This window comes from Pyrus communis, chromosome 10, assembly GCF_963583255.1.
Source record: "Pyrus communis chromosome 10, drPyrComm1.1, whole genome shotgun sequence".
In the NCBI taxonomy this organism is placed as follows: Eukaryota; Viridiplantae; Streptophyta; class Magnoliopsida; order Rosales; family Rosaceae; genus Pyrus; species Pyrus communis.
In genome coordinates, this window is record NC_084812.1 from 149,288 (window position 1) to 172,748 (window position 23,461).

At 38.7% G+C, this 23,461-nt stretch overlaps 4 protein-coding genes across 4 annotated transcripts; all 4 read left to right on the forward strand.

The window, feature by feature from the left end:
• Window positions 1-1,000: 1,000 nt before the first annotated feature.
• LOC137748305 (la-related protein 6B-like) lies at window positions 1,001-5,205 on the forward strand. Its single transcript, XM_068488441.1, has 10 exons — window positions 1,001-1,834; window positions 2,195-2,276; window positions 2,404-2,498; window positions 2,637-2,708; window positions 2,932-3,011; window positions 3,140-3,239; window positions 3,408-3,455; window positions 3,570-3,638; window positions 4,064-4,237; window positions 4,637-5,205. The coding sequence occupies exons 1-10, from the start codon at window positions 1,328-1,330 to the stop codon at window positions 4,889-4,891; spliced, it is 1,482 nt and encodes a 493-aa protein (XP_068344542.1). The 5' UTR covers window positions 1,001-1,327; the 3' UTR covers window positions 4,892-5,205.
• Window positions 5,206-5,654: 449 nt separating this feature from the next.
• Window positions 5,655-10,608, forward strand: LOC137748306 (outer envelope pore protein 37, chloroplastic-like). The gene is made up of 6 exons (XM_068488442.1): window positions 5,655-6,283; window positions 6,557-6,646; window positions 7,198-7,371; window positions 8,252-8,346; window positions 8,879-8,999; window positions 9,374-10,608. The coding sequence occupies exons 1-6, from the start codon at window positions 5,687-5,689 to the stop codon at window positions 9,503-9,505; spliced, it is 1,209 nt and encodes a 402-aa protein (XP_068344543.1). The 5' UTR covers window positions 5,655-5,686; the 3' UTR covers window positions 9,506-10,608.
• Window positions 10,609-10,613: 5 nt separating this feature from the next.
• Window positions 10,614-13,535, forward strand: LOC137748307 (uncharacterized). Its single transcript, XM_068488443.1, has 6 exons — window positions 10,614-10,864; window positions 11,297-11,491; window positions 11,737-11,853; window positions 12,008-12,157; window positions 13,023-13,081; window positions 13,197-13,535. The coding sequence occupies exons 1-6, from the start codon at window positions 10,673-10,675 to the stop codon at window positions 13,330-13,332; spliced, it is 849 nt and encodes a 282-aa protein (XP_068344544.1). The 5' UTR covers window positions 10,614-10,672; the 3' UTR covers window positions 13,333-13,535.
• Window positions 13,536-18,031: 4,496 nt separating this feature from the next.
• LOC137746862 (type I inositol polyphosphate 5-phosphatase 13-like) lies at window positions 18,032-23,400 on the forward strand. Its single transcript, XM_068486883.1, has 10 exons — window positions 18,032-19,094; window positions 19,206-19,458; window positions 19,669-20,479; window positions 20,594-20,718; window positions 20,899-20,983; window positions 21,175-21,480; window positions 21,574-21,841; window positions 21,995-22,118; window positions 22,195-22,555; window positions 22,680-23,400. The coding sequence occupies exons 1-10, from the start codon at window positions 18,224-18,226 to the stop codon at window positions 23,013-23,015; spliced, it is 3,540 nt and encodes a 1,179-aa protein (XP_068342984.1). The 5' UTR covers window positions 18,032-18,223; the 3' UTR covers window positions 23,016-23,400.
• The last annotated feature ends 61 nt before the right edge of the window (window positions 23,401-23,461 follow it).

Consider the following 23,461-nt stretch of genomic DNA (forward strand, 5'->3'; position numbering starts at 1 on the left):
GTAATGTAAGAAGTTGGATAGAATCCAACCGTTGAAGGACTTGAAATCTATCTATTGGTTGGTTTAATAACAATCGGGTGCAATAGCAGTTCAATTCAGTGTAACAACAATGAGGTTAAGGGGTGTTTTTCTAATGTAGTGTCTCGAACCAATACTCATGTTATATGAAAAAAAATAAACTTACATATAGCATTATTAGGATGGTACGTTATTATGTTGGTGTACCGTGGAGAGAGAGAGAGAGTGTGTGTGATGGGTATAGTAAGAGCATTTCCAAATGAGATGTTAAAATGTCTAAATCAGTAATAATAGTAACAAAAGACAACATTAATGTTTTCCAACCGATAAGTCAAATATAATATGGCATGACATCGAATGACATCTCTCATCCTTGCTGTCAAATTTGACAGCACCTTCAGATTTTTTTTAATTAATTATTAAATGTTTTTTATTAATTGTTTATTGGTTTAAAGCATTATCCTTTTATTTCTTTTCATTTCCAATGCAAAGAAAATACATATAAAATTTGGCATATCGGTTAGCGAATAAAACTTTAAAAGATATCAAAATGTCATGTAAGCTTTCAAATTTAAATTTAAAATTTAAAATTTAATATCTCATTTAGAAATGGTTCAAGAGACATCGGCCGTGGGGGGAGAGAGAGAGAGAGATGAGTATGGTAAGGGGCCAGCCAAGTCACACCGACAGAAAGAAAGGCCCAAGTCCCAGTCTCCAGTCCGCGTCCAAGTACAACGATGAGGACACAACATTGAGGAGGAGGGGAGTAGGGTTTTTCCCCTCCTTTTTTGGTTCTTCTTCTCTCTTTATACTTGAACAATCATGATTAAAGTACGTTAATAATCTTATATTAATTTTTCATAAAAAAAAAAAATTAATACCTTATATTAATTTTTTATTAAAAAAATAAAAAATAAAATAGAGAATGTGAGAAGATGAAATGGAATGAGATGAAACAAAAGGAGACAAAATCTTGAAGAGGAGTGTTGTTCCTGTTCACTTCAGATGGTACAACTCGCGCAGTAGTAAGGGCAGGAAGTAGAAGAAGAAGAAGATGACGATGAGAAGTAAAAGAGGAGGGCCCCACACTCCACCAAAAGTCCACATGGACCAATCCGACTCCGAGACGAAGAATGATAGTTAAAGGTATAAATTGGCGAGGATCGGAAGCAGCCTGAAACCCGAGAAGTCCTCTCCACTGTCGTCTCCGCCCCTCACAGGGCTGCTTTCTCTCTATCTCACTCTATCAGTCTTCTCACCAAAGACCTCAACCAAACTAAACAAGATTGCGACAACTAATCAAAATCAAATGGCAGAGGGTGAATCGCCGTCGTCCGATTCTCTATCAGATCCATCCCTATCCCGAAACGTTTCTTTCAGTCGCCTCAACGCCCAGGCGGCGGAGTTCGTCCCCAATCGCAGCGCCACTGCGCACGCATCCGTACCGGCAGCGCCTCCTGCGGCTGTAGGTCAAGTCCACGTCTATCCTCCGCCGCCGCCGCCTTCGGCCCCCTTCCATGTCCCGATCCAGGCCATCCCAACTCCTCCTCCTCCACCTCCTCCTCCTCCTCCTCCTCCTCCTCACGTGGTTCCGGTCCCAGTTCATCCGCATCATCACTTGCCGGTCCATTACCATCATCACCACCAGTATCATTACTCTGGATTTGGAGACCAGGAAGTGGCCGTGCAGCAGAAACAGAAGCATCAGCATCATCAGCAGCAGCAGTTGGGCGAGCAAGCTCAGGCGGATCGTGTTTCCTCCTCCTCCAAGACTCACAGGCTTTCCGATGAAGCTACCTCCAAGATTTTGAATCAGGTTACTTGATAATTCATAGTCTGTCTGTCTGTCCCCAGCGCTTATTCAATCAAGTTATTGTTAGCTTCTTTTGTATTGGCCGAGATCCTAATGTTTGAATATCCAACACTAACAGTCGAGTATAAAGTACAACACAAACACGCACGTGCGTGTATTATTAGGATTACCTAAACCCTTGATAGGATATAGGAGCCTTAGGAGGATATCGTTAGCAATTCCAAACTCCGGTGATTTTTGTAATTCGCCAAGTTGAGATTCAAAAAGTGTAATCTCAATTTCTTTTTAAATTTCACTTTGCCTGCCTCATATTGGTTTGGTTTGGCTTGGTCGGCCTAACATTAACATATTGGCATATTGCAGGTGGAGTATTATTTCAGCGATTTAAACTTGGCTACTACTGATCATCTTATGAGGTTCATAAACAAAGATCCTGAAGGATATGGTGACCTCTTCTTCTTTTCCTTTTCTCAATATTTTCTTATGCTTTCGAATGTGTTCTAGAGTTCGACTCAATATCCATTGATTGAAATTTTATCATTATTAACTGTTTAATATTCACCCGGATATAGTGCCAATCTCTGTTGTTGCATCTTTCAAGAAGATTAAGGCCCTCATAAATAGTAATTCTCAGCTTGCAACTGTATTGCGCAACTCTTCAAAGCTGGTGAGTTCGTACTTTTATATATATATGCTCTTGCTTTATCCTTCTCTCTAAAAAGTAAAAACATATTCCGCCTCACTCATGTATCAGGTTTTTCATCTGTCCTTTTGTTTTGATCTTTAATGATGTCATCTTTTGCAGGTAGTTCATGAAGATGGAAAGAAAGTTAGACGTCTGCATCCCCTCACTCAGTTAGATATGGAAGAATTGCAAGTAGGTTTTGCTTGTATTCAGTCCTATATACATTTTAGGATAAATGTTTTGGTTTGGGGCGTTGATTTATGCCAAGATTTTTGTGATTCGGTCTTTTAAAAAAATGGTATTTTAAGCATATCAGGCAAAAGATTTATTTTTTATTTTTACAATACTCTGGTAAAGGCTCATTGTAAATCTGTGTTTCCTCGTATCATCTGATTTGCATTCTGATCTTCTGTAGTCTCGCATAGTTGTCGCTGAAAATTTGCCTGAGGATCATTGCCACCAAAACCTCATGAAGGTTTTCTCTGCTGCTGGGAGGTATCAAGACCACATTTCGTTCTAGATTTTTATTTATTTTTATATTTTAACTGAAGTGCTTTAAGTCCATGTAAGATTTGTTTTATTGATCCTAGAAGTCTATATAACGTTGAATTCTTCTTCGACAGTGTGAAGACAATCCGGACCTGCCAGCCACAAGGCTCCAATAGTGGTGCTTCCTCGGCATCCCGATCTGCAAAAGCAGATGGCATGCTTTTCAGTAACAAGGTATACATACAAACAAATGCACACTTGATATGGTTTGTGCTGGTATTTGTAGTTCCCTGCACTGAGTAAATAGTATATGCAGTGAATCGTTAATAGTAGTAATTATTGTTCCTATATAGTTAAAGGTTGGACAGAAGTATCTCATATCTGGACTCACTTATTTTGTAGTTACATGCATTTGTGGAATATGAATCCCCTGAGATAGCGGAGAATGCTGTAAGTGTTTACAGTGGTTTGACATTAATATGGTTTATGCCATGCCCATTACGTAAAATAAATATGCAAGTCTTATTTTGGTTAAAACATTAAATGTGCATTCCTATTGTACAGGTTGCAGAGCTTAATGATGAGGCAAACTGGAGGAGTGGCCTTAGAGTCCGTTTAATGCTTGGGCGAGCGGTATATGCCCAAAACTATGGCTCTTTCATCTTTGTTATTCAGTTCGGTTCCTAAAAATGTAGTTTTGGTTAAAATAACAGGAACTATGGGCTTCTTGGTAAAAAATTTCCATTTTCTACAACGAAGTTCAGTTTGCATTTTATTTTTCGGCTTCAAGTGTCAGATAATTTATGAACTTATGTTTCTAATTTTAGGATTGAAAAGTATACTTCTCAAATGTATGGGTGAACCAATGTTGCACAATAAATATAGACATTAATTAATAGCATTTTATTCAGTTAATCATACCTGTGTTTGCTTGCGGAGTGTGTGTGATTGGTCCTATGCTATCTGACTGGATGATCTTTTAGTGTATTAACCTAGTTGATTTGGTGACGTGGATCAGTCTATGATGTGGTTCTGTTTGTTCCATTCTCATTTCTCAGTCAAAACCTGCTCAAGTGCGTGGGAAAAAGGGGCAGGATGGGGAAGTGCAGTTAGAGGAAGAAGATGCTTCTACCCCTGAACAACAGGCAAATGAGAAACAATCAGTAGATTCTTCCCAACAGTCTGATATCCATCCACATGAACACGAAGAGAGAACGAACTCATTGAAATATGTATGTCTTCTGTCGTGAGAATTGCATTCCGTTGATAAGCATTTACAGGTGCTAATTGGACACACTTTTTCACAAAATGGTAGCACAAGTATGGTACTGGAATGTTGGTTGGTTAGTTTTACGTTAGGGATGATAGTTATCCCCTTTTACTGATGTCAACCAACAAGTTCCTTGGGGACGGAAAAAAATAAAGAGTTAATACGCATCATACACATTCTTCACTAAGCTTTTTGATTCTATTTATTGTTTTTAATGATATCAACCCAAGTATCATAATCATTTCATCTAGCATGAATTCAGCTTATTTTGGAAGCCCCAGCTCTTACATATTCAATTTGTTTGTATATATCGTTTTATGTTTGTATCAATTTAATATTTTGCATAAATTTTCTGTACTAGGGAGAGGAGCATGGCAATGACAAGGAGGTTGGGCAGAGAAAAGGGCGTAATAAAGGCCGCGGCAAGGGGCGTGGGCGAGGTCAATACCATCATAATAATAATCGTGGAAATCATGCGGGGCATCCTCCTAACAGTTCAGTTGGGAGTATGGAGCATGTAGGTGTAACGAAGAAGCCTCCTGGGCCGCGTATGCCTGACGGCACAAGGGGATTTGCAATGGGTCGGGGGAAGCCAGTTACTGTTAATATCGCCTAAGGATTAAGGACTGGGGGAACTTGACAAGAGTTTTTTCTTTGGTATCTCTGGCTGAAAAGAACATGTTGGGGGGTGGGAAGGGAAACTATGCCTCTTATGGTGTGGGTGGTGTTTGATGGCAAAGGTTTTTATAAGGGCTGTCAATCCATATTGTACCGAGTTAAGGGTAATTAAGGGTGAACCTTTCATTATATGTCGATAACATCTTCCGTTTGTGTTTGTGTCCTGGGTTAAAGTTGAGGGAGGACGAGGATTCGGTTGCAAGTTACAAATTTGATTGCGTCACGTATATATTTTGGTGTTTTAAAAGAAAACCCGCTTTTTTTTTTGGGTAAATATCAAATGATATTCTTTTTCACTTGGATTGTAAGTAAGAGGTCTGAAGTTCAATTCTTATTATAGACGAATTTGAATCACATTAATGCTAGTACATTATGAGGCTAAGATAATATTTTTTGTTAAAAACAAAAGAAAAAATAGTAGGAAAGAAATAATCAGTTTTTTATATTTGATTGTATAAATTATCAATGTTTATTATATCGTCGTTGAATCATTATTGCGTGTTGTTATGTGATCTTTAAGTCATCAATATATTATTAATATATCATTGTTGCTAAAAACTTATCATTTAATTGATCATTCATGGTAAATTTTGTGTCTTTTGAGATTTTAGGGAGTTTGGAGCAGAGTAAATAATTAAGAAAAATGAAGTGGACAGCACTGACGGAAGTGAATTTTATTTATTTTATTCTCAGCTACTGATGAAAGTAAATGAGCATCTACATTTCCGCCTAAATGAACCACACAAACACACTAGATACACAGAAGCGCAGCGGCGGCGGACTGGTGGATACGGTCTCGCGAGTCTCGTCCATCCGTCACGCACGCGCCCACTCTCTCTTTCTGTCTTTTAGATTCAGGGGAGCCTGGAGTCATAGGAGCGAATCAGTAATGGCAGAGTCAATCACACCCATCCTTCCTAACAGTCTTAACCCTAATTACCAGGCCCCCGCAACTGGAACCGTTCCTCCTTCTCCTCCACCGTCATTGCCACTAGCTGGATCACCACCGCCGCCGCCTCCGCCAGCCGCAGCTTCGAGGACTCCCGTCGTATTCAGCTTCCCCAAGAGGCCTTTGGTTCGACTCACTTCCGAGTTCGACAGCGACTCCTCCGTGTTCTTCCACAAGGTCTCTTGCAAGCTGCTCGACAGCTTCGCCAAGCTGAAGCTCTCCTTCAGCAACAACCACAAGGGCGAACTCTCTCCGCCGCAGTTAACATTTGTCTCCAAGAACCTCTCCGTTCACCACAACTGCGAAGATCAATCTACACTCATCAACGGCTCCGTCGATGTTGGCCCGAGATTGCTTCTCCGTGCTAGCCATCATCTCCAGGTTACCTCCTTAATCCCTTTTTTTTCTAATGTAATGTTGTTATGTAATTGTTGAGACCATCCCACATTCAATCTTAGGGGTGTAAACCTTACTAAAAACATTACAATCTAACACCAATTTTAACTAGGCTTCAGCTTTTCATAACTACAGTCCTCCGTCCAATCTTAGGTAATTATTAGCATCTTCGTGTCCCTGTTTATATTTCTCAAAGCTTATCGGCATGAACAAGTTGACTCATTCTTCTCTCATGTCCAAATGTCATGATGTTCTTAGGCACAAGAAGGAGAGGCTACCGTGGTCGCGAAGCTTGCTGACCCTGGCTATGCACTTGAGCTCTCTTCTCCTGTTCCTTATGTTGGTTTGGTAAGTACAATCACATGATATCTGCAGTATAATGATGTTAGGACACCCTTGTTTTGAATTGTCATCTACCGTTCCATTTAAGTATAACTCCAACAAGGCACAAACAAGACCATTATCTTGGAATTCTACTGCTGCGACGAGCCAGTAGTGTTTCAAACTTGTTTCTGTTGTCACACATTGATCTGTTTAAACTTTTAAGACAGACTTCAGCATTCATGAATTGGATTGTTGAATTACAACACCCTATGGCATATTTCCAGAATCATCATTTGGATTTCGGAGTTGGTGTTTTTCTTCTTTGATGTATACTTCACAACATACTCTGTGTTGTACTCTCATTTTATTGAATGCTTTGTTTCTTTTCCAAAAAAAATTGTCCTTTTATGACATCGTGCTGCATTAAATTTACCAAACAGAAAATAATTTATTAGTTTCATGTTACTTCTCCACTCCAGAATTGTTACTGGCACTCCGAAAAATCTAATTGTGTACTCTAAACTTTCTATATTTAGAGCAAAAAATTTATTACCTTAATCACTATTCTGATGCAGCAGCCGAAAGCTACCCTAAAGTTCCCCCTGGGTGAAGTTTCTGTCGAGGAGAAAGAAGCAGAGGAGAAGCAGAGAATGTTATCAATTAATGGAATAGTAAAAGGCCAAATTTTGAACGGGTTGTGCACTGCTCATTATGCAGATGAAGATTTGAAGTTGCGGTATTTATACAAGGTGGGTCCCTATCAGTTACTTTTTTGGGTGTTTTTCAATTGCACAGGATGGATAGCTGGGTCCCTATCAGTGCCGGAGCCAGAAAACCAGATCAGGAGGGGCCTTTAATCCATAGAAAGATCAGCCTTTGAAATATAATTAATGGGAGAAAAATGAAAGGTTTTGTTTTTTGTATTGGCATGAAAATTTTTAATCAAACAAGAATGGTGGAGCTTTAAATTTTGTAGGAAAAACCTAGTATTGAAATGAATATATCATAAAAACAAAACTTTTTTACAAGCTTTGATAAAAAAAAATTACATTAGAGTCGTACAAAAATTTAAAATCACGACTTAAAATTAGATTTTGCTGTGGACTGTATAGGCCTTTTTTTTTTTTATATCAACTAGCCAAAAAAGAGAATATGGTTTTTTTTTTTTTTTTTTTAATATATATATATATATATATATTAAAAAATAAGACTTAGTTTTAATATGGTAAAAAATAAGGCAAATTATAAGAACCCTTTTTTTCTTTCAGTTTAAAAAAAATCTATAAAAAATGCTGGACCGCTAGGAAGGCTTGAACCCGGGCTATTTGGAATTGCAAAATCCCAGTAGCCAATGAGCCACATGCTCATTTTTGTAAAATCTTGCAGAGAGTACTTACATAAATGAATTTTCAGGGTAGGCCTGGGCCATCACTGGCCTCTTTGTGGCTCCGCCACTGGTCCCCATCAAGGATAAACAGAAAAAGGAGGGATGGCTGGGTTGTGTGAATGGTGCAGCCCAGATGATTTTTTGCAAAAATATTCAGTCTCCTAATAGCTGGACGAATGCTTTTCCATCATATTGGTGTTTCGTCTCTGTGATCTTTTCTGATAGTTTTGGACTTATTACAGGACGAGGAGTTGTCTTTGATCCCAACCCTTTGTCTGCCTTCGAATGCATTGTCCTTTGCTTTCAAGCGTCGGTTTGGTCCTTCTGACAAGTTGAGGTTACAAATCTTTCTTTTTCCTTCCATCTATTCTTAATTTTTTTATTGCTTTGTTTCTTTTATTGTTTTGTTTATTGGATTCAGATGTAAACATAGAAATGTTTACATGAAACAAATAAGGTGCTTTGTATTTGGTGCTTTACAAAATCCACTCATGTTGAGTTGGCCAATTACCATATCATGTTTCATGGTGTGACTGTTATCTGCTTAGTATGATCAATTTATGCATAGAATTTGTGAAATTGTAAAGTGAATCTTGTCTTCAATAATTTTCTTTGGAAGTCTCCAATAGTTAATTGGTGTAGCAAAAATTATTCTTGAAATGTGTCCTTCAAGAATTGGAGCATAATGAAGGGAGAAATGGATAATTATAGTTTGCATTGAATATTACTTTTCAAAATAATTGGACCATGCGAGTATTTTGTTTAAGGTTGTTTTTCAAGCAGTCATGTATCTGCACATTTTGTCTCCAGTCATCTATTTGTTGACTGTTTGAAGAGTTTTATACTTATTTTGATGATTTCATCTCCAGCTACTGGTACAATTTTGATTCCAACTACTGGAGCGCGGTATACAAGCACACATATGGAAAGGATTTGAAACTTAAAGCTGGTTATGATTCAGAGGTGCGCCTTGGCTGGGCATCTCTTTGGGTAAGTGCTTATATGAATCGAGTTTTCTAGAAGTCGTATGAAAAGGGAGAATCTCATGAATAATCAAGGAAACCAAGTAGATTATTTCAGGACAACAAGAAAGGCCTTTTTAAGTTTTCTTCCATTGTTGCACTGGAAAAGGGAGTTTGGCAGGAAACCCTTAGGATATACACGGAAACTATTAATAACACATATTAAGTTAAATGGTAAGAAAACTTTATGTCAATGAAGATTTCTTTCAAGTGTTGATCGCATGGTAAAATTGTTTCAAAACTTAGGTTTACGAAGTAAGTGCCTCACGTGTTGAGTGCACGTAAGCTGTCAAACTGTTTGCTATGAAGAAATGATGGGAAACATGATTATGGTTGTTTCAGGTTGGAGATGAAGGTGGGAAAGCAAAGACAGCCCCGATGAAGATGAAGGTTCAATTCATGCTTCAAGTGCCGCAAGATGACATTCAATCATTGGCTTTGATGTTCCGGGTTAAAAAGAGATGGGACATATAATAGTCATTTCTGGATATGGGATGATATGGTGTAGTGCCCTTTTATGAACATTCAACTGCAACTCTGGTGGTTCGATATCATATGAATATGATAGTGTAGTTTCGATGCACAGAATGTGCTAATCGAATGACATGCTTATTGCTGTAATTGCATTAGTTGATTTGTATTTACCGGTTGAAATAATACTTTGATAGTCAGCAGATGACGGGCAGCCCAAACTGAAAGCTGAGATGATCTTGGAAAAGTGTTTATTTATTAAGCAATTGGGTTCAGTTCACACAAACCAGTTGGTTCTTGATGAGGTTGTTGCTGGATCAGATGCTAAAGAAGGAAGTGGCCAGGATTGTCATGTGGTCCTTCATGTTTGTCTGCTCTGTCGTTCCAGCTCAAGATATTACCTTTGCGAGAGATCCATATGAAATTCACAGCACGTACATGAAACCGGAGATTCATATTATGTATAATGAAATTCTTGTGAGACATGAAGCTGCATTGATCGCAATTGGAGCGGATTGTTGTATTACTGTCCCGATGGGTGTCTCGGAAACAATTGACAGTAAACTAAATGCCTTTTTACAAGCTCATCTTCTACGCAATGAGAATGTCACTTGTTATACGAACAGGATCGGTCTACTAAACAAGGAGGGAGCAGTTAATCACGTACTGTCATGCTATTAAGTTAGACACATGGCAGCTGTAGTGTCATCGACATGGTAGATAGGTCTCTCTCTGGTTCAGTTGGGTTGTGCCGTGCGTAGGTCAAAATATGCAAAGAAGGAAAAAAGGGTAAGAATTAAGATAATAATAAAAGTTGAAAAGCCAAAAAGCGAATGAAAAGAGAAAAAGGGGAAACGAAAGCTTTATTGACAAAATTCTGTTCCAATTTACAATTTCCAATTTTCTGTATTTTATATATATATAAAATCAAATAAAACAGATATCAAATGTGGGTGCTCGCTCTTATTCGATTTGTCCTTTTTGTTTTTGGCTTTCCAAATTCCAATTGGAGGAGGATATTAAAAGAGAGGAGGAATGTGAGAAGCGCAGAAAGATAAAGAAGCAGCAGAAGCAAGCAGCAGCTGGCAGCTGCCCACCCCCACCCCCACCCCCACCCCAAAGCAAAAGCGCAAAAGCGCAAAAGCTGAAAGAAAGCGCCTTTGAGGAGGAATGGCAACACCCTTGCCTTTGAGGCTCTTCCAGCCTCTCACCTCCATTACTCCCTATCCTTCTTCTTCACACTTCCCCTGCAAGTCCTTCAAATCCTTTCACTCTGCAAGCCCTAATTTCAATCTTTCTTCTCTCTCATCTCACAACCACTCATGTACTCGACAAAGGACAACCACTCGCTCCGAACGGAAGGTATCTCTCTCTCTCTCTCTCTCTCTCTGCATATTTATATGTTCGTTTTCAAATCATCAGCTTTTTTGTTAATTCTGAGATATTGGGTCTTGTTTGTTTGTGATGAAAAGATAGAGTATTTTTTGGGCTTACAAATCCTCATCCTCATTTTCTGGAATGAGCTTTCTATAATGAGATGCTTCTGTTCCTTCATATAGATATAGTAATCCAAATTTTCCTTCAAAGTTGGGTCCTGTTTGTATTAGTGCTTCGCGGGTCTCTTTGTTATCTCAAAGAGGCTGCATCTCTATAATTTCGAGCTCCATTTGCCTTAAACCGGTTTCAATCCTGTAAAAGCATGTGACTTGGACTTGTATGATTACCACTCTTCGTGGGCAGTTGGTTTTCACTAATGATTTACTACCAGGGGTCTGTTTTTCTTTACTCGTATAGTGGCTTTGCGGACACTTGAGAAGAGATCAATATATAGATAGTCGATCCAATGAAGACGCCACAGGGGCGAGTATGTTTGGTTCCGATGAGGAAGTAGGCACCCAAATCCCAACCCAGGCTCAATCTGTTGTCGAAGGATCAGGGGCAGTTATGGTTTCAGAGTTTAGACCAGTGGCCGATGTCGATTATCTACAGGTGCGTGATTATTCTTCAGTTTGGCTTCTTTCCATTTTGTTGACTCAATGCATATAAATGTAAATCGTTTCCACGAGGATTGACTTACAAAAACCTAATTCCAATCACCCAGTTTTTTTTAAAACCATATGTTTACAGGACTCTTAAGTAGCCTATCTCTTGCAGGCTGTGCATGCTTTGTCTTTAAGTGTTTCTTTATTGCAACTTGAAAGCACTCTTCCTATATTATGCAACATTATCTGCAGGAGTTATTAGCCATTCAGCAACAAGGACCCAGAGCAATTGGTTTCTTTGGGACCCGGAATATGGGATTCATGCATCAAGAACTTATTGAGATTCTCAGCTATGCAATGGTTATCACTGTAAGAACTGTAACTGAATGAAATTATACATCTGGCATTTATGAGTACGTATGAAGCTATCAGTCATTCGACAATACTGGACCTTTTCAGTTTATGTTGAATCTGAAGGGATCAGTGACCTTGACTTGTGTGTTCCTTAACCTCGTGTTTGCAGAAAAATCACATATATACATCAGGGGCATCCGGCACTAATGCAGCTGTCATCAGGGGTGCTTTAAGAGCAGAGAAACCAGAGCTGCTTACCGTCATCTTGCCCCAGAGTTTGAAGAAGCAACCACCTGAGAGCCAGGAATTATTGTCAAAAGTAAGAATTTCTTAAAATGACATTCCTTAAATTTTGCGCTTCATCTATTTTGCTTTTTACTAGATTTTCTCATGGTATTCACATAATCGCAGATGTCAATTGCTTATTGTCTCATAGTTGACTCTGAGTTTAGATTTTTGCTCCTCTTTTTGCTTTTTGGATTTTCTTGATGCTATTATTTGTGTACGGTGGTTTCTCTAACCACAATGGAAGGTGCTTTTGTAGCTCTATGCACTATGACCTTGCCCTCTGCGTTGTTCTTGGTTATCTATCGAAGACGAAAAACTCATATAAGACCTTGTCTGTTTTTCATCTTTCCTTTACCCAAGGAAGATTTTCATTCATCTGCCTATGCGCTCAAAATTTTCATCCATTTAAATTTGTTTGGGTATGGTTTCATTGCAGTCATTTCATTGTTAGGGAACATTTAGGAAAGCATCTAGTATATAGCTTATCACCGTTTAATGAAGTGATTTGAAAATCTCTCCAGTAAATTGCCCTTTCTATTGTATTTAGTTTGACAGCTAGGTATTACCGTATTAGGATGAAATTGGGTGTGCTATTTCTCCATATTCTTATGTTAGGAACTTAGGACTACTGTTCCTGCAATTTATTACTATTGGCATTACAAGAGTAGATCTGCAGTACAATGCCTCAGAAAATGAAATTGAGTTGGCGGCTATTAATTAGTTAGAAAGTGATTGGGTACATATAACCTTGAACAGAATTTAATGGATTCCCAGTGCTCAGAGTCTTTCTTCTTGTTATTTCAGTAATATGTTTAGTAATGATACCTTGTTTCCCACCACCTGACAAAGGAAACGCAATGTTGTTATTGTAATTGATAATTTCTTGGGATTTTCAGGTCAAGAATGTGATAGAAAAGCCTCAAAATGATCATCTACCACTGATAGAAGCGAGCAGGTTGATAGTAGTTCCACTTTTTACGTTCAGCATAGCCTTCATGATGTTATACGATTGGCAGATATCATTTCTGTTGGAGTGAATTTGTTTTCATGACTTGATGTTGAACCTGTAGGTTGTGCAACATGAACATCATTTCACATGTACAGCAAGTTATATGCTTTGCGTTTCACGACAGTAGATTGCTCATGGAAACTTGTCAAGAGGCCAAAAATCTCCGTAAAATTGTGACTCTCTTCTACCTGGATTGAACACCCCCATCCCCTGTTCATGCTGTCCGTACATTTTGAGTGAGAGAGAGGGAGTGAGAGCGCCTTATATTTTTGTTTGTATAAAATTAGATGGAAGCGACCGAACCACATGCCTTTGTAGAATGAAATAGTGAGGGAGTTAATTATTTTGTTAATTCCGTGATTGGAAGAGGTGTATTCTGTTTAGCATATATATATTTTTTTAGGTAAATTACACAAAATTACCTTAACTATGAATCTGAACTACAATCGCATACTTCATGTTTTAAACATTACAATGTCATACCTCAATTTATAAATTTGTTGCAATGTTAGAACTTCGTTAATTAATCCGTTAAAGTTACCGTTAAATGATACGTGGTAAATGTAGGATTCATATTTTTCTAACGTGGGAGACCATGTGAATAAAAAATTACAACTATAAAATAAATAAATTAAAAAATAACTAAAGAGGAGTGGGCCCACCCCAACACCTCACCCTTCTTCCCCCTCCGTATGCCCTCCCTTTCTCCTTTTTCACGCTGCAACAGCAGCCAAGGTGCAGCCCTTCGGCAACCATGGCGACGGCGCCGCTTTATTCAGCCACCAACAACTCCAAACTAATATTCTTAGAATCCTCTCTTCATATCAAGTCCAAATCTTTATCTTATTTCATCAAATTCGAAGTTGACAGGTTTGAATTTCAGATTTAGGTCGCGAAAGTTCTTGGGTTTTCCGGTGGATTTGCTGGGGTTAAAGGTGGTCAATATCTCTGTTTTTATGGGGCTTGTGGGATTTGATGACTATCCAAGTGAGAAAATAGGGTTGGTATTGTTATGAACCCAAATTATTCTGAGGTTTTATGCTTTATTACTGTTAGGAATTGTTAATATGCCAGCTGGCATTTAAAAGTGTAGAAGCTATATAAAATGAGCCCAGCTTCCTCAAATGTAGGAGATCAGAATTTACCCAAAAGAAATATAAACAAAAACAAATCAGGAGCTCTGCTCTCTCTCTTCCTTCCCTCTCCCTCTTTATCCTCTGTGTTACAGGTTGATTAACGGAACTGAGAATTGGATCTTATCAAGTATCAGAACCCAGTTGAGATTTTGCAGAAATCTGAATCGGGTCTGTGTTGAGAGGGATTAGATCAGGTCTGGGTTGGGATGGTGGGGCTATGGGTGGGGCAGTGGCGGTGAAGGATTTGGGAAGGGATGGTGCCTGGGGTTTTGGGGAAGAACGGAGCATGCGGCTGCTGTTGCAGCTTGAAAGGGAGGAAGGGGGAGAATACGTGAGGGGGAGAATGGTTAATTTTTTGGTTTTATTTTTTTATCTATATGGTCTTTCATGTTAGAAAAATATATATCTTATATTTGTCACGTCATCATTTAACGGTCAATTTAATGGATTAATTATTAGAACTCTAACATTACAACGAATTTATAAATTCAAGTATGACATTGCAATGTTTAAAACATGAGGTATGAAATTGTGGTTCGACTCATAGTTAAGGTAGTTTTGTATAATTTATCTTTTTTTTTTTTTTTTTACTTAAAAAATTAAATAAAGAAAATTTATGCGTCGCAATAAATAGTTACTGATTTTATTTATACGTCTCAATAAATAATTCTTGTTTTCAAATGATCTATAAAATTCTCCTTGTGCATACAAAATATCTTGCGGAAACTCAAACAAGCTTTTTTCACAAAAAATATGAACAATAACTCACGATTTTTAATTGGTTTTGCAAATTTGTATAAAAATTATTGAAAAAAATATATTAAAAGAAAAATGTTTTCCTGGAACTTTCGCCGTACCAATGCAATTCATGGTGGATATTTCAAAAATGTCTTGATCGACAGAACTTTGTTATGGCTAATGGCTGTTTTTCGGTCCCACAAATATTTTGTGTTGATTTATCAGTTCCAAAACTAAAACATCAAGTGAAAAGCACAGAGTAAAAGAAAATCAGGATTTACAAATGTTAAAAGCAAATCAAGAAATATGTTCTCAAATATTTTTGGAGCTCTGCAAATCCAAAGTCCAAGTTCAAGTTAGGATCACACTGCAATGACAGCATCCCCTTGCTTTATATTGGATGGTCTTCTGCCCCTCCCTCAGCCACGACTAAAACACAATATTATCGAGGCCTCAGAAAAATATAAATTTGAGTACCTGTTTGAAAAAATGTGAACAATAGCTCACGGTCTTTAATTGGTTTTGCAAATTTGTATAAAAATTATTGAAAAAATGTACTAAAAGAAAAATGTTTTCTTGCTTCGGAAGATGGAAAAAAAGTCAGAGAAAAAAATATCACTTTTGGTTTCAAATCACGCCAACTTAAATATCATGTTTTTATATATGAAATACGCACAAAAAGGAAAAAGAAAAAAAACTGGACTGTTATGGTGTAAGGATACAGGAATGTGACTGCGGAGAAATCTCACCATCCTCAGCCTTCAAACAAGTAAACATGATTAAGTCCACAACGTAACGTGCCTGATAAATCTATTGAAAATGTCAAGAAACCGATATCACAGAAAACAGTGATTTAACAGATAATCTGTTGAAGAGAAAAGAATTAATTACCGCACCAGGTTTCAAGAATACGGATAGGAACCTCACCTTAACAAGATCCTTCAAGTTCTCAAGCATATTATACGAAAACCATCCGTCTCAGACTACAAATAAATAGGCTAAATTCAAAGTTAACCAGCGTTCAAATTTTAATGGCCCAAAATAAAAAGAGGAACAGTGAGTTTACATACTTCATTTCACTTGAGATTCTCACAAAACATCCTCAAACATTTAAAAGTTATGTTCAATCGTACTTTTGTATCATACAGGTTTTATGGAATATGCAAATAGAAGAACTTGCATGGAAAACTGACAACACGTCTTGATTCTAGAAACTCACGGAGCAAGTTGTCTGAGCTGCAGGCTTCCTTATCTGTTCTTGAATGTAATCATCACTAAGTGCAAATAGTTGCAATGTTGTATGCCACTTTAAGGGAACACTCGCAATGCACAAATATCCTCCCATCTACGCTTTAGTCTGCACGAGTGACCCCCAAAAGAAAAAGAATTAAGAGAACTTTTTCACATAGAAAAATTGTTATTTACTTAACAACTGGAAATTAGAACGAGTAAATTTGATTTTTAAAGCTAGCACAAGTTGCAAGGTTCATCTTGAATATCCTCCAAACAACGCATGGAGAGAGACATAATTATCAACATTGATAGCATGAACTAAAAATGAACGATAGTACAGAAACTAGGACATAAATAAGATGTTTGATGTTTCTTAACAATCAATTACTGGACAACCCTGTCGGCACTCATCAAGTCAGCATTGCTATCTTTATGAGCTATATTCAATGCAAAGCAATCAAGGTCCCTTAGATGAACTATAATTCTAAAGCACTTTCTCTCTCTCTCTCTCTCTCTTTCAATTAATTGTTAAAATAGATTTCGAACAAAACTAAAGAAAACTTTGAAGAGAAACTTACTGGTTGGCTGTATTAGCACCACTGTAACTTCATAATGGTGGGCTTACCCGATGATCAACTTTCTGATATCTGTCAAAACAAATATTACTATGAGCAAAACTGGAGATAATATCCAGAATCAGCTTGTTCCAATTTTGTTGACATGTGTGTGTGGGTGGTGGTGGAGGGAGTTCTTTTGCTCCATTTCTGAATACAGATTGTAACTAGTTGGACTTTTGAGGTCAATCATTATCGTCTCTTATAAAAATAAAAATCAACAAACTTCCATATACAATTTTCCAATGTCCTTTAAATAACAACATTGCAAGATGGAAACAGAAACCTACATGCAAAAGAAAAAAAAAAGCAAACATTTGCTAAAGGCTGTGTAAGAGGCTTTGTTTACAACTCACATTCGAGAATCAGGATCTTTGCGAGGATCATATTCTTTTGTTATCCAAAACCTAAGAAATGGTCCACGTGAAAAGTAGTATGCAACTCTAGAAAGAAGCCTGCAAATACAAAATGACCTCAACCGACAGAACAAATACTAAGACTAGAAGGTAAAGGAGAGCAGACAACCTTCTGAGTATATGATCTGAAAAGTTGAAGCCCTTATCAAACAGCCCAGTCAAGGACATCTGTGACTCCCACTGATCTGAGCCTTGGGGTATATATTCCTTCCAATTTGTTCTCTTGGGAATCTTTAAGAATGCTAAGTAAAAAAGATACATGGCTATGCAGGAACTTCGTAAGATTCCAATCTTGATGACTTTCATGCCGTCAAATCTTATTTTTATTTTTTTTGCAAGATGAATAAATAAATATTCATTTTTATAAATATAAATTTTTTACTAATTAAATCCAGTATATACAAATGGTAATTAATTACTACTTAAATCCAATATATAATAAATGTTAACTAATTTACTAATATATAATAAACGGTGACATTTTAAAAGTACCAATGTATGGCCCCACTCGTTCTTTTCTCTTGGCCTTCCAATCAATCATCCAGCCTTTTGTCCCAAAAAAAAAAAAAAAAAAAAACAAAACACCAATCATCCAACCAACCGACGTGCTCCCATCTCGGATCCCCTTCCCGGAGTTCCCTCCCATCCCTCCCCTTGCAAATTTAGAGTTAGACCCTTTCTCCTTTCTCTCTCCTCTTTTCTCCTCTCTCTCTCTCTCTCTCCTCTTTTCTCTTCTGGTTTTGTTCCTCTCTTTCTTTCGATTCTGATGGAATTTTTTACAATTTTCATCTTGATATTCATTTGGTTTAAAGTATAGATAAACACTCGATGTTGTTCCTTTGGATTGTTAACTAGGTTCTTCATATATATGTGTGTCTATATATATATATACATATATATTATTCATCAACCCAAACATTTGAAACATCCCTTAATTAATTGCTTTGTACTATGGAGGACAGAAGTCAAGACGACGACAGGGACGCATTGGCGGGGCTAAGCAACGCTCCTCCACCCCGCAAGTCACATTCATTAAGCCAGCAGCTGCGTGCAACCTCCGCCCAAAAACGCCACCACCAAATACGCAAGCATAGCCTCGACGACGTCAGCGTCTTCCCCAAGAGCGTTCATAACAATAATAATGTCGACTACTACGACTCTTCTGACGACGATTTCTTTCCTTACTCCACCTCTAACAGCACCATCACCACCACAACCACTAGTAATGCTGTTGGCGTTGGTGATCACGACGTGTACGTGGGCACCACTCACTCCCAGAGGCTGGACCAAAGCCTCTGCATGGAGGCTGGTGATGATCCTGATGGCAACAGAGAATGCCAGCCGTTGGCCGAATTTATTGGCAGCGGCGGTGGCACTGGCATCTTCAAGGTTCCAACTCGTGCATCCGTCCATCCTGGTCGTCCCCCCTGCTTGGAGCTGAGACCCCACCCTCTCAGGGAAACCCAGGTCGGCAGGTTCCTCAGGACCATTGCCTGCACCAATACCCAGCTGTGGGCTGGCCAGGAGGGCGGAGTCAGGGTCTGGAATTTGAAGGGCGTCTTTGAACCTGGCTTTGGTATTGGTGGCAGAGTCATGAGGGGTGATGAGGATGCCGCCCCATACTATGAATCCGCCAACACCTCTCCCACCCATTGCCTCATGGTTGATACCGGCAATCGCTTGATTTGGACTGGCCATAAGGATGGTAAGATCAGGTCTTGGAAGATGGATCAGTCTTTGGATGCTTCTACTCCTTTTAAGGAAGGTCTTTCCTGGCAGGCCCACCGCGCTCCTGTTCTCGCCATGGTTTTCACTGCTTACGGTCAGTCACTTATTTGTTCCTCTTCCTCAAGTGCTTCTGTATTGCTTGGTTTTTTACTTTCCAATGTAAATGTTAATCTATCTGATATCATGTTGCTTTGATTTGATGCAGGTGATATGTGGTCAGGTTCCGAGGGTGGTGTTATTAAAATCTGGCCATGGGAAACCATAGAAAAATCTCTCTCTCTAAAACCAGAGGAAAGGCATATGGCAGCTTTACTGGTGGAGAGGTCAGGCATTGACCTGAGGAGCCAAGTTACCGTGAATGGCGTCTGTAGTATATCTTCTCAAGATGTCAAGTGTTTACTATCTGATAATTTTAGGGCTAAAGTTTGGTGTGCCGGATCTATGTCCTTCTCCTTGTGGTTAGTTTTCAAATTGAAACCTAGTGTTAGTGGGGAGTGTGTGCGTTTTGATACATGTTTTACATGGTTAAAACTTTTATCTTATGCACAATTCATGTTTTTCTAAATGGGATTTCGATCAAGAAAGAGAAGTGGAAATCGTTGCTTAGATAGAGATCCTAATACATATAATTTCCATTGGAATTATTCTAAAAAGTGTTGATTTGTCAGGGATGCTCGTACAAGAGAGCTTGTGAAAGTCTTTAATGTAGAAGGTCAGATGGAGAATCGAGTTGACATGTCAGCAGTGCAGCAAGATCAAGCAGTAGAAGATGAGATGAAGGTAAAATTTGTTTCAACATCGAAAAAGGAGAAATCCGGGGGCTTTTTACAACGGTCGCGTAATGCTATAATGGGAGCTGCAGATGCTGTTCGTCGGGTTGCAACAAGAGGGGCAGGGGCATTTGTAGAAGAATCCAAGAAGACAGAAGCGCTAGTGCTCACTGCGGATGGCATGATATGGAGTGCATGCACAAATGGTTTACTGGTTCAGTGGGATGGAAATGGTAACCGTGTGCAAGATTTTAATCACCATTCTTCTGGTGTCCAATGCTTTTGCACTATCGGAACACGAATATATGTAGGCTATGTGAGTGGCATGATTCAGGTGTTGGATCTTGAGGGAAATCTGATTGCAGGATGGGTTGCACACAGTAGTCCAGTGATAAAACTGGCGGTTGGAACTGGTTTTGTTTATAGCTTGGCCACCCATGGTGGTATTCGCGGATGGAACATCAAATCTCCAGGACCTACTGACAACTTGATACGTACAGAATTGGCTGCAAAAGAAAGTGTATATACCAAAAGTGACAATGTTAGAATTTTAGTAGGCACATGGAATGTTGGTCAAGGAAGAGCATCTCAGGATGCACTAATATCATGGTTAGGCTCTGCTGTGCCAGATGTTGGCATTGTAGTTGTCGGGTTGCAAGAAGTAGAAATGGGCGCAGGCTTTCTTGCAATGTCTGCTGCAAAAGAAACTGTAAGATCCTTCATTGATGTTGTGAACTGCTTATTTGCTTACTTTAACAGATACAAAATCTCTACTCGTGCGTATGGATTGATTTATTTATTTACCATTATTTTCCCCTTGTAGGTAGGGCTTGAAGGGAGTTCCGTTGGTAACTGGTGGCTTGATAACATAGGAAAGGCCTTAGAAGAAGGAAAAACTTTCGAACGCATGGGTTCTAGGCAGCTCGCAGGCTTGCTCATATCTCTTTGGTAAGCAATTACCATTGAAACTGATTTCAGGAATTAGCTATCACCAAATATAATTAGCCTGCAGTTCGTATTTCTTTCCTTTTATCAGTGAGGCATCTTTACCCTACTCTGTTAAATTATCCTTGTGGAGTTTGTCCTCATATATTTCTTTCCTTTTATGAGCTCATAATTCTCATATAGGGTAAGAAAGAATCTCAGAAAACATGTCGGGGATATTGATGCTGGAGCAGTTCCCTGTGGCTTTGGTCGTGCCATTGGTAACAAGGTTGGTACCTCTCCATTCACAGTGCTCATTTGGCAAATTGGCATGTATACAATTTGGGAGTTGGTACCTTTTTGTTTACAGAATAAACTAGAATGCAGTCAGTTTGATTGTCTCTGCTCAATTTCTTAAATGTATCGCTTTCTTATTCTTACGAAAAAGGATCACTGACTAGACTACTTATGTTCAAGCAGGGGGGTGTTGGTCTGAGAATCCGAGTCTATGATCGGATAATGTGCTTTGTGAACTGTCATTTGGCTGCACATTTGGAAGCTGTCAATCGCCGTAATGCTGATTTTGATCACATTTATCGTAATATGGTCTTCAACCGGTCGTCTCTACTTAACACAGCAGCTGGTATGCTACCATACCTGTTTTTGTCTTGCTCCCTTGCCTTCTCTGCCTATTTATTTTGGCTGCTTTATTCTTCTGGCTTGCCATGGGTCCTCTCTCTTGCAGCTGGTGTCTCAACTTCTGTTAACATGGCTCGGGCTCCAAATGTATGAACTTGTTCTAGTTCGTATTGCTGAAATCAATCCTTTATTTATAATTTTTAATGTAATTAGCTAAGTGTTAGACCATTGATGATTTAGGCTGTCAGTAGCAACACTGAAGATGTAAGGCCCGAATTAGCAGAAGCAGATATGGTTGTTTTTCTCGGTGATTTCAATTATCGGCTTTTTGGTATATCTTATGATGAAGCAAGGGACTTCGTTTCGCAAAGATGCTTTGATTGGCTCAGAGAAAAAGATCAGCTCAGAGCAGAGATGAAAGCCGGGAAAGTTTTCCAAGGGATGCGTGAGGCACTCATCAGATTCCCTCCAACATACAAGTTTGAAAAGCACCAAGCAGGCTTAGCAGGTATTTGGTCTACTAACGGTCAATTTCTGCATTACTATTAAAGCTCTTGGTTTCTCTTACACGAGTAAATTATGCATATCTGCAAAACTGAATTAGATACAACATGGTTTTCGAGTGTTTTAATTTGAAACTTTGTCTATGCATCCTTTTCAGGATACGATTCTGGTGAGAAGAAACGTATTCCTGCATGGTGTGACAGAATAATATATCGTGACAATCGACCATCACCAGTTGCTGAGTGCAGTTTAGAGTGCCCTGTAGTCTCGTCAATTATACAGTACGTTCTTCTGGGATTGTAACCTATTGTCTCTTTTTCTTCGTTGTTCTAAAACTTGGTGCCCGATTTTAAATAGGTATGAGGCATGCATGGATGTGACTGACAGTGATCACAAACCTGTCCGGTGTAAACTAAGTTTACAAATTGCTCACGTTGATAGATCAGTAAGGAGAAAGGAGTTTGGAGAAATTATAAAGTCCAATCAGAATATCAGGTCTATGCTTGAAGAATCAAATTATGTTCCAGAAACTATTTTGAACACCAACAACATAATCCTTCAAAATCAGGACACGTCCATTTTGCGTATCACTAATAAATGTGTAAAGGATACGGCCGTATTTAAAATCATCTGTGAAGGTCAGTCCACTGTCAAGGAGGATGGGGAAGAGCCTGACTATCGCCCGAGAGGTGCCCATGGGTTTCCTCGATGGCTTGAGGTATCACTTTCTCCCTGCGGCTTCTGTTCCGTCCTATAAATTTTCTTTTCCTTTTAGGAGTGGAAAATGCAGGTGTCTGTTCTTCTAATATACTTCTTCTGTTTTTCAAAACACAAAATAATAGATCACACCAGCAACGGGCATGATCAAACCTGAAGAGTCTGTGGAGGTCTCAGTTCATCATGAAGAGTTTCATACCTTGGAAGAATTTGTTGATGGCATCCCTCAAAATTGGTGGTGCGAAGACACCCGCGACAAGGAAGTGATTTTAATGTTGAGTGTCCAAGGTAGTTGCTCAGCTCAAACATATAGTCACAGAGTTCGTGTACGGCATTGCTTCTCAGCCAAGACAGTCCGCATGGACTCAAAATCCAACAGCTCTAGGAAAGGCCAGGGAAGTCCAGTTCACAGGTCTGAAGTTCGGCAACTTAACATACCAAGCCAAATCAACTTGAAATAATTCTTAAAACTAAACTAGTATCAAATACTGGATAGCATGAAGCAGTTTGTAGACACATGGATAATCGCCTGGTAAGAGTGAAGACGGATTTGATGTTATTACCAAGTGCCTTTCTTTTTCCAGTTAGAACTCTAGTCTAGAACAAAAGTTGGTGTAAATACTCTCCGTGAACCTGTTTATGACTTAAAGACAGTTTAGCATCATGTCCTCTCTACATTATCAAATTCATTTTTACATTGAAAATTTTGTCGTCGAAGTAGTTTCTTGGTAAGTTGGTATGTGGAAAGCGGTAAAAAAGGGAATGCATGCCCACTGTTGGCTTCTAACTAAAACCATGTTTACAATTTGCAAATCACTGTTGACTAGTTTTATTTCCGAGTAATGGCTCAATATTTCATATTCGATGAATCAACTATCGTATCACTGTATAGAAAATAAGTCCGAAT

Bases quoted from the DNA above. Each gene is read 5' to 3' on its own strand.
- LOC137748305 (XM_068488441.1), top strand. From the start codon at position 1,328: ATGGCAGAGGGTGAATCGCCGTCGTCCGATTCTCTATCAGATCCATCC. The intron at 2,499-2,636 runs GTGAGTTCGTAC...CATCTTTTGCAG, and splicing joins TGCGCAACTCTTCAAAGCTG to GTAGTTCATGAAGATGGAAA. The intron at 4,238-4,636 runs GTATGTCTTCTG...TTTCTGTACTAG, and splicing joins GAACGAACTCATTGAAATAT to GGAGAGGAGCATGGCAATGA.
- LOC137748306 (XM_068488442.1), top strand. From the start codon at position 5,687: ATGAACCACACAAACACACTAGATACACAGAAGCGCAGCGGCGGCGGA. The intron at 6,284-6,556 runs GTTACCTCCTTA...TGATGTTCTTAG, and splicing joins GTGCTAGCCATCATCTCCAG to GCACAAGAAGGAGAGGCTAC. The intron at 7,372-8,251 runs GTGGGTCCCTAT...GACTTATTACAG, and splicing joins AGTTGCGGTATTTATACAAG to GACGAGGAGTTGTCTTTGAT.
- LOC137748307 (XM_068488443.1), top strand. From the start codon at position 10,673: ATGGCAACACCCTTGCCTTTGAGGCTCTTCCAGCCTCTCACCTCCATT. The intron at 11,854-12,007 runs GTAAGAACTGTA...TCGTGTTTGCAG, and splicing joins GCTATGCAATGGTTATCACT to AAAAATCACATATATACATC. The intron at 13,082-13,196 runs GTTGATAGTAGT...TTGAACCTGTAG, and splicing joins CCACTGATAGAAGCGAGCAG to GTTGTGCAACATGAACATCA.
- LOC137746862 (XM_068486883.1), top strand. From the start codon at position 18,224: ATGGAGGACAGAAGTCAAGACGACGACAGGGACGCATTGGCGGGGCTA. The intron at 19,095-19,205 runs GTCAGTCACTTA...GATTTGATGCAG, and splicing joins CATGGTTTTCACTGCTTACG to GTGATATGTGGTCAGGTTCC. The intron at 20,719-20,898 runs GTAAGCAATTAC...ATTCTCATATAG, and splicing joins GGCTTGCTCATATCTCTTTG to GGTAAGAAAGAATCTCAGAA.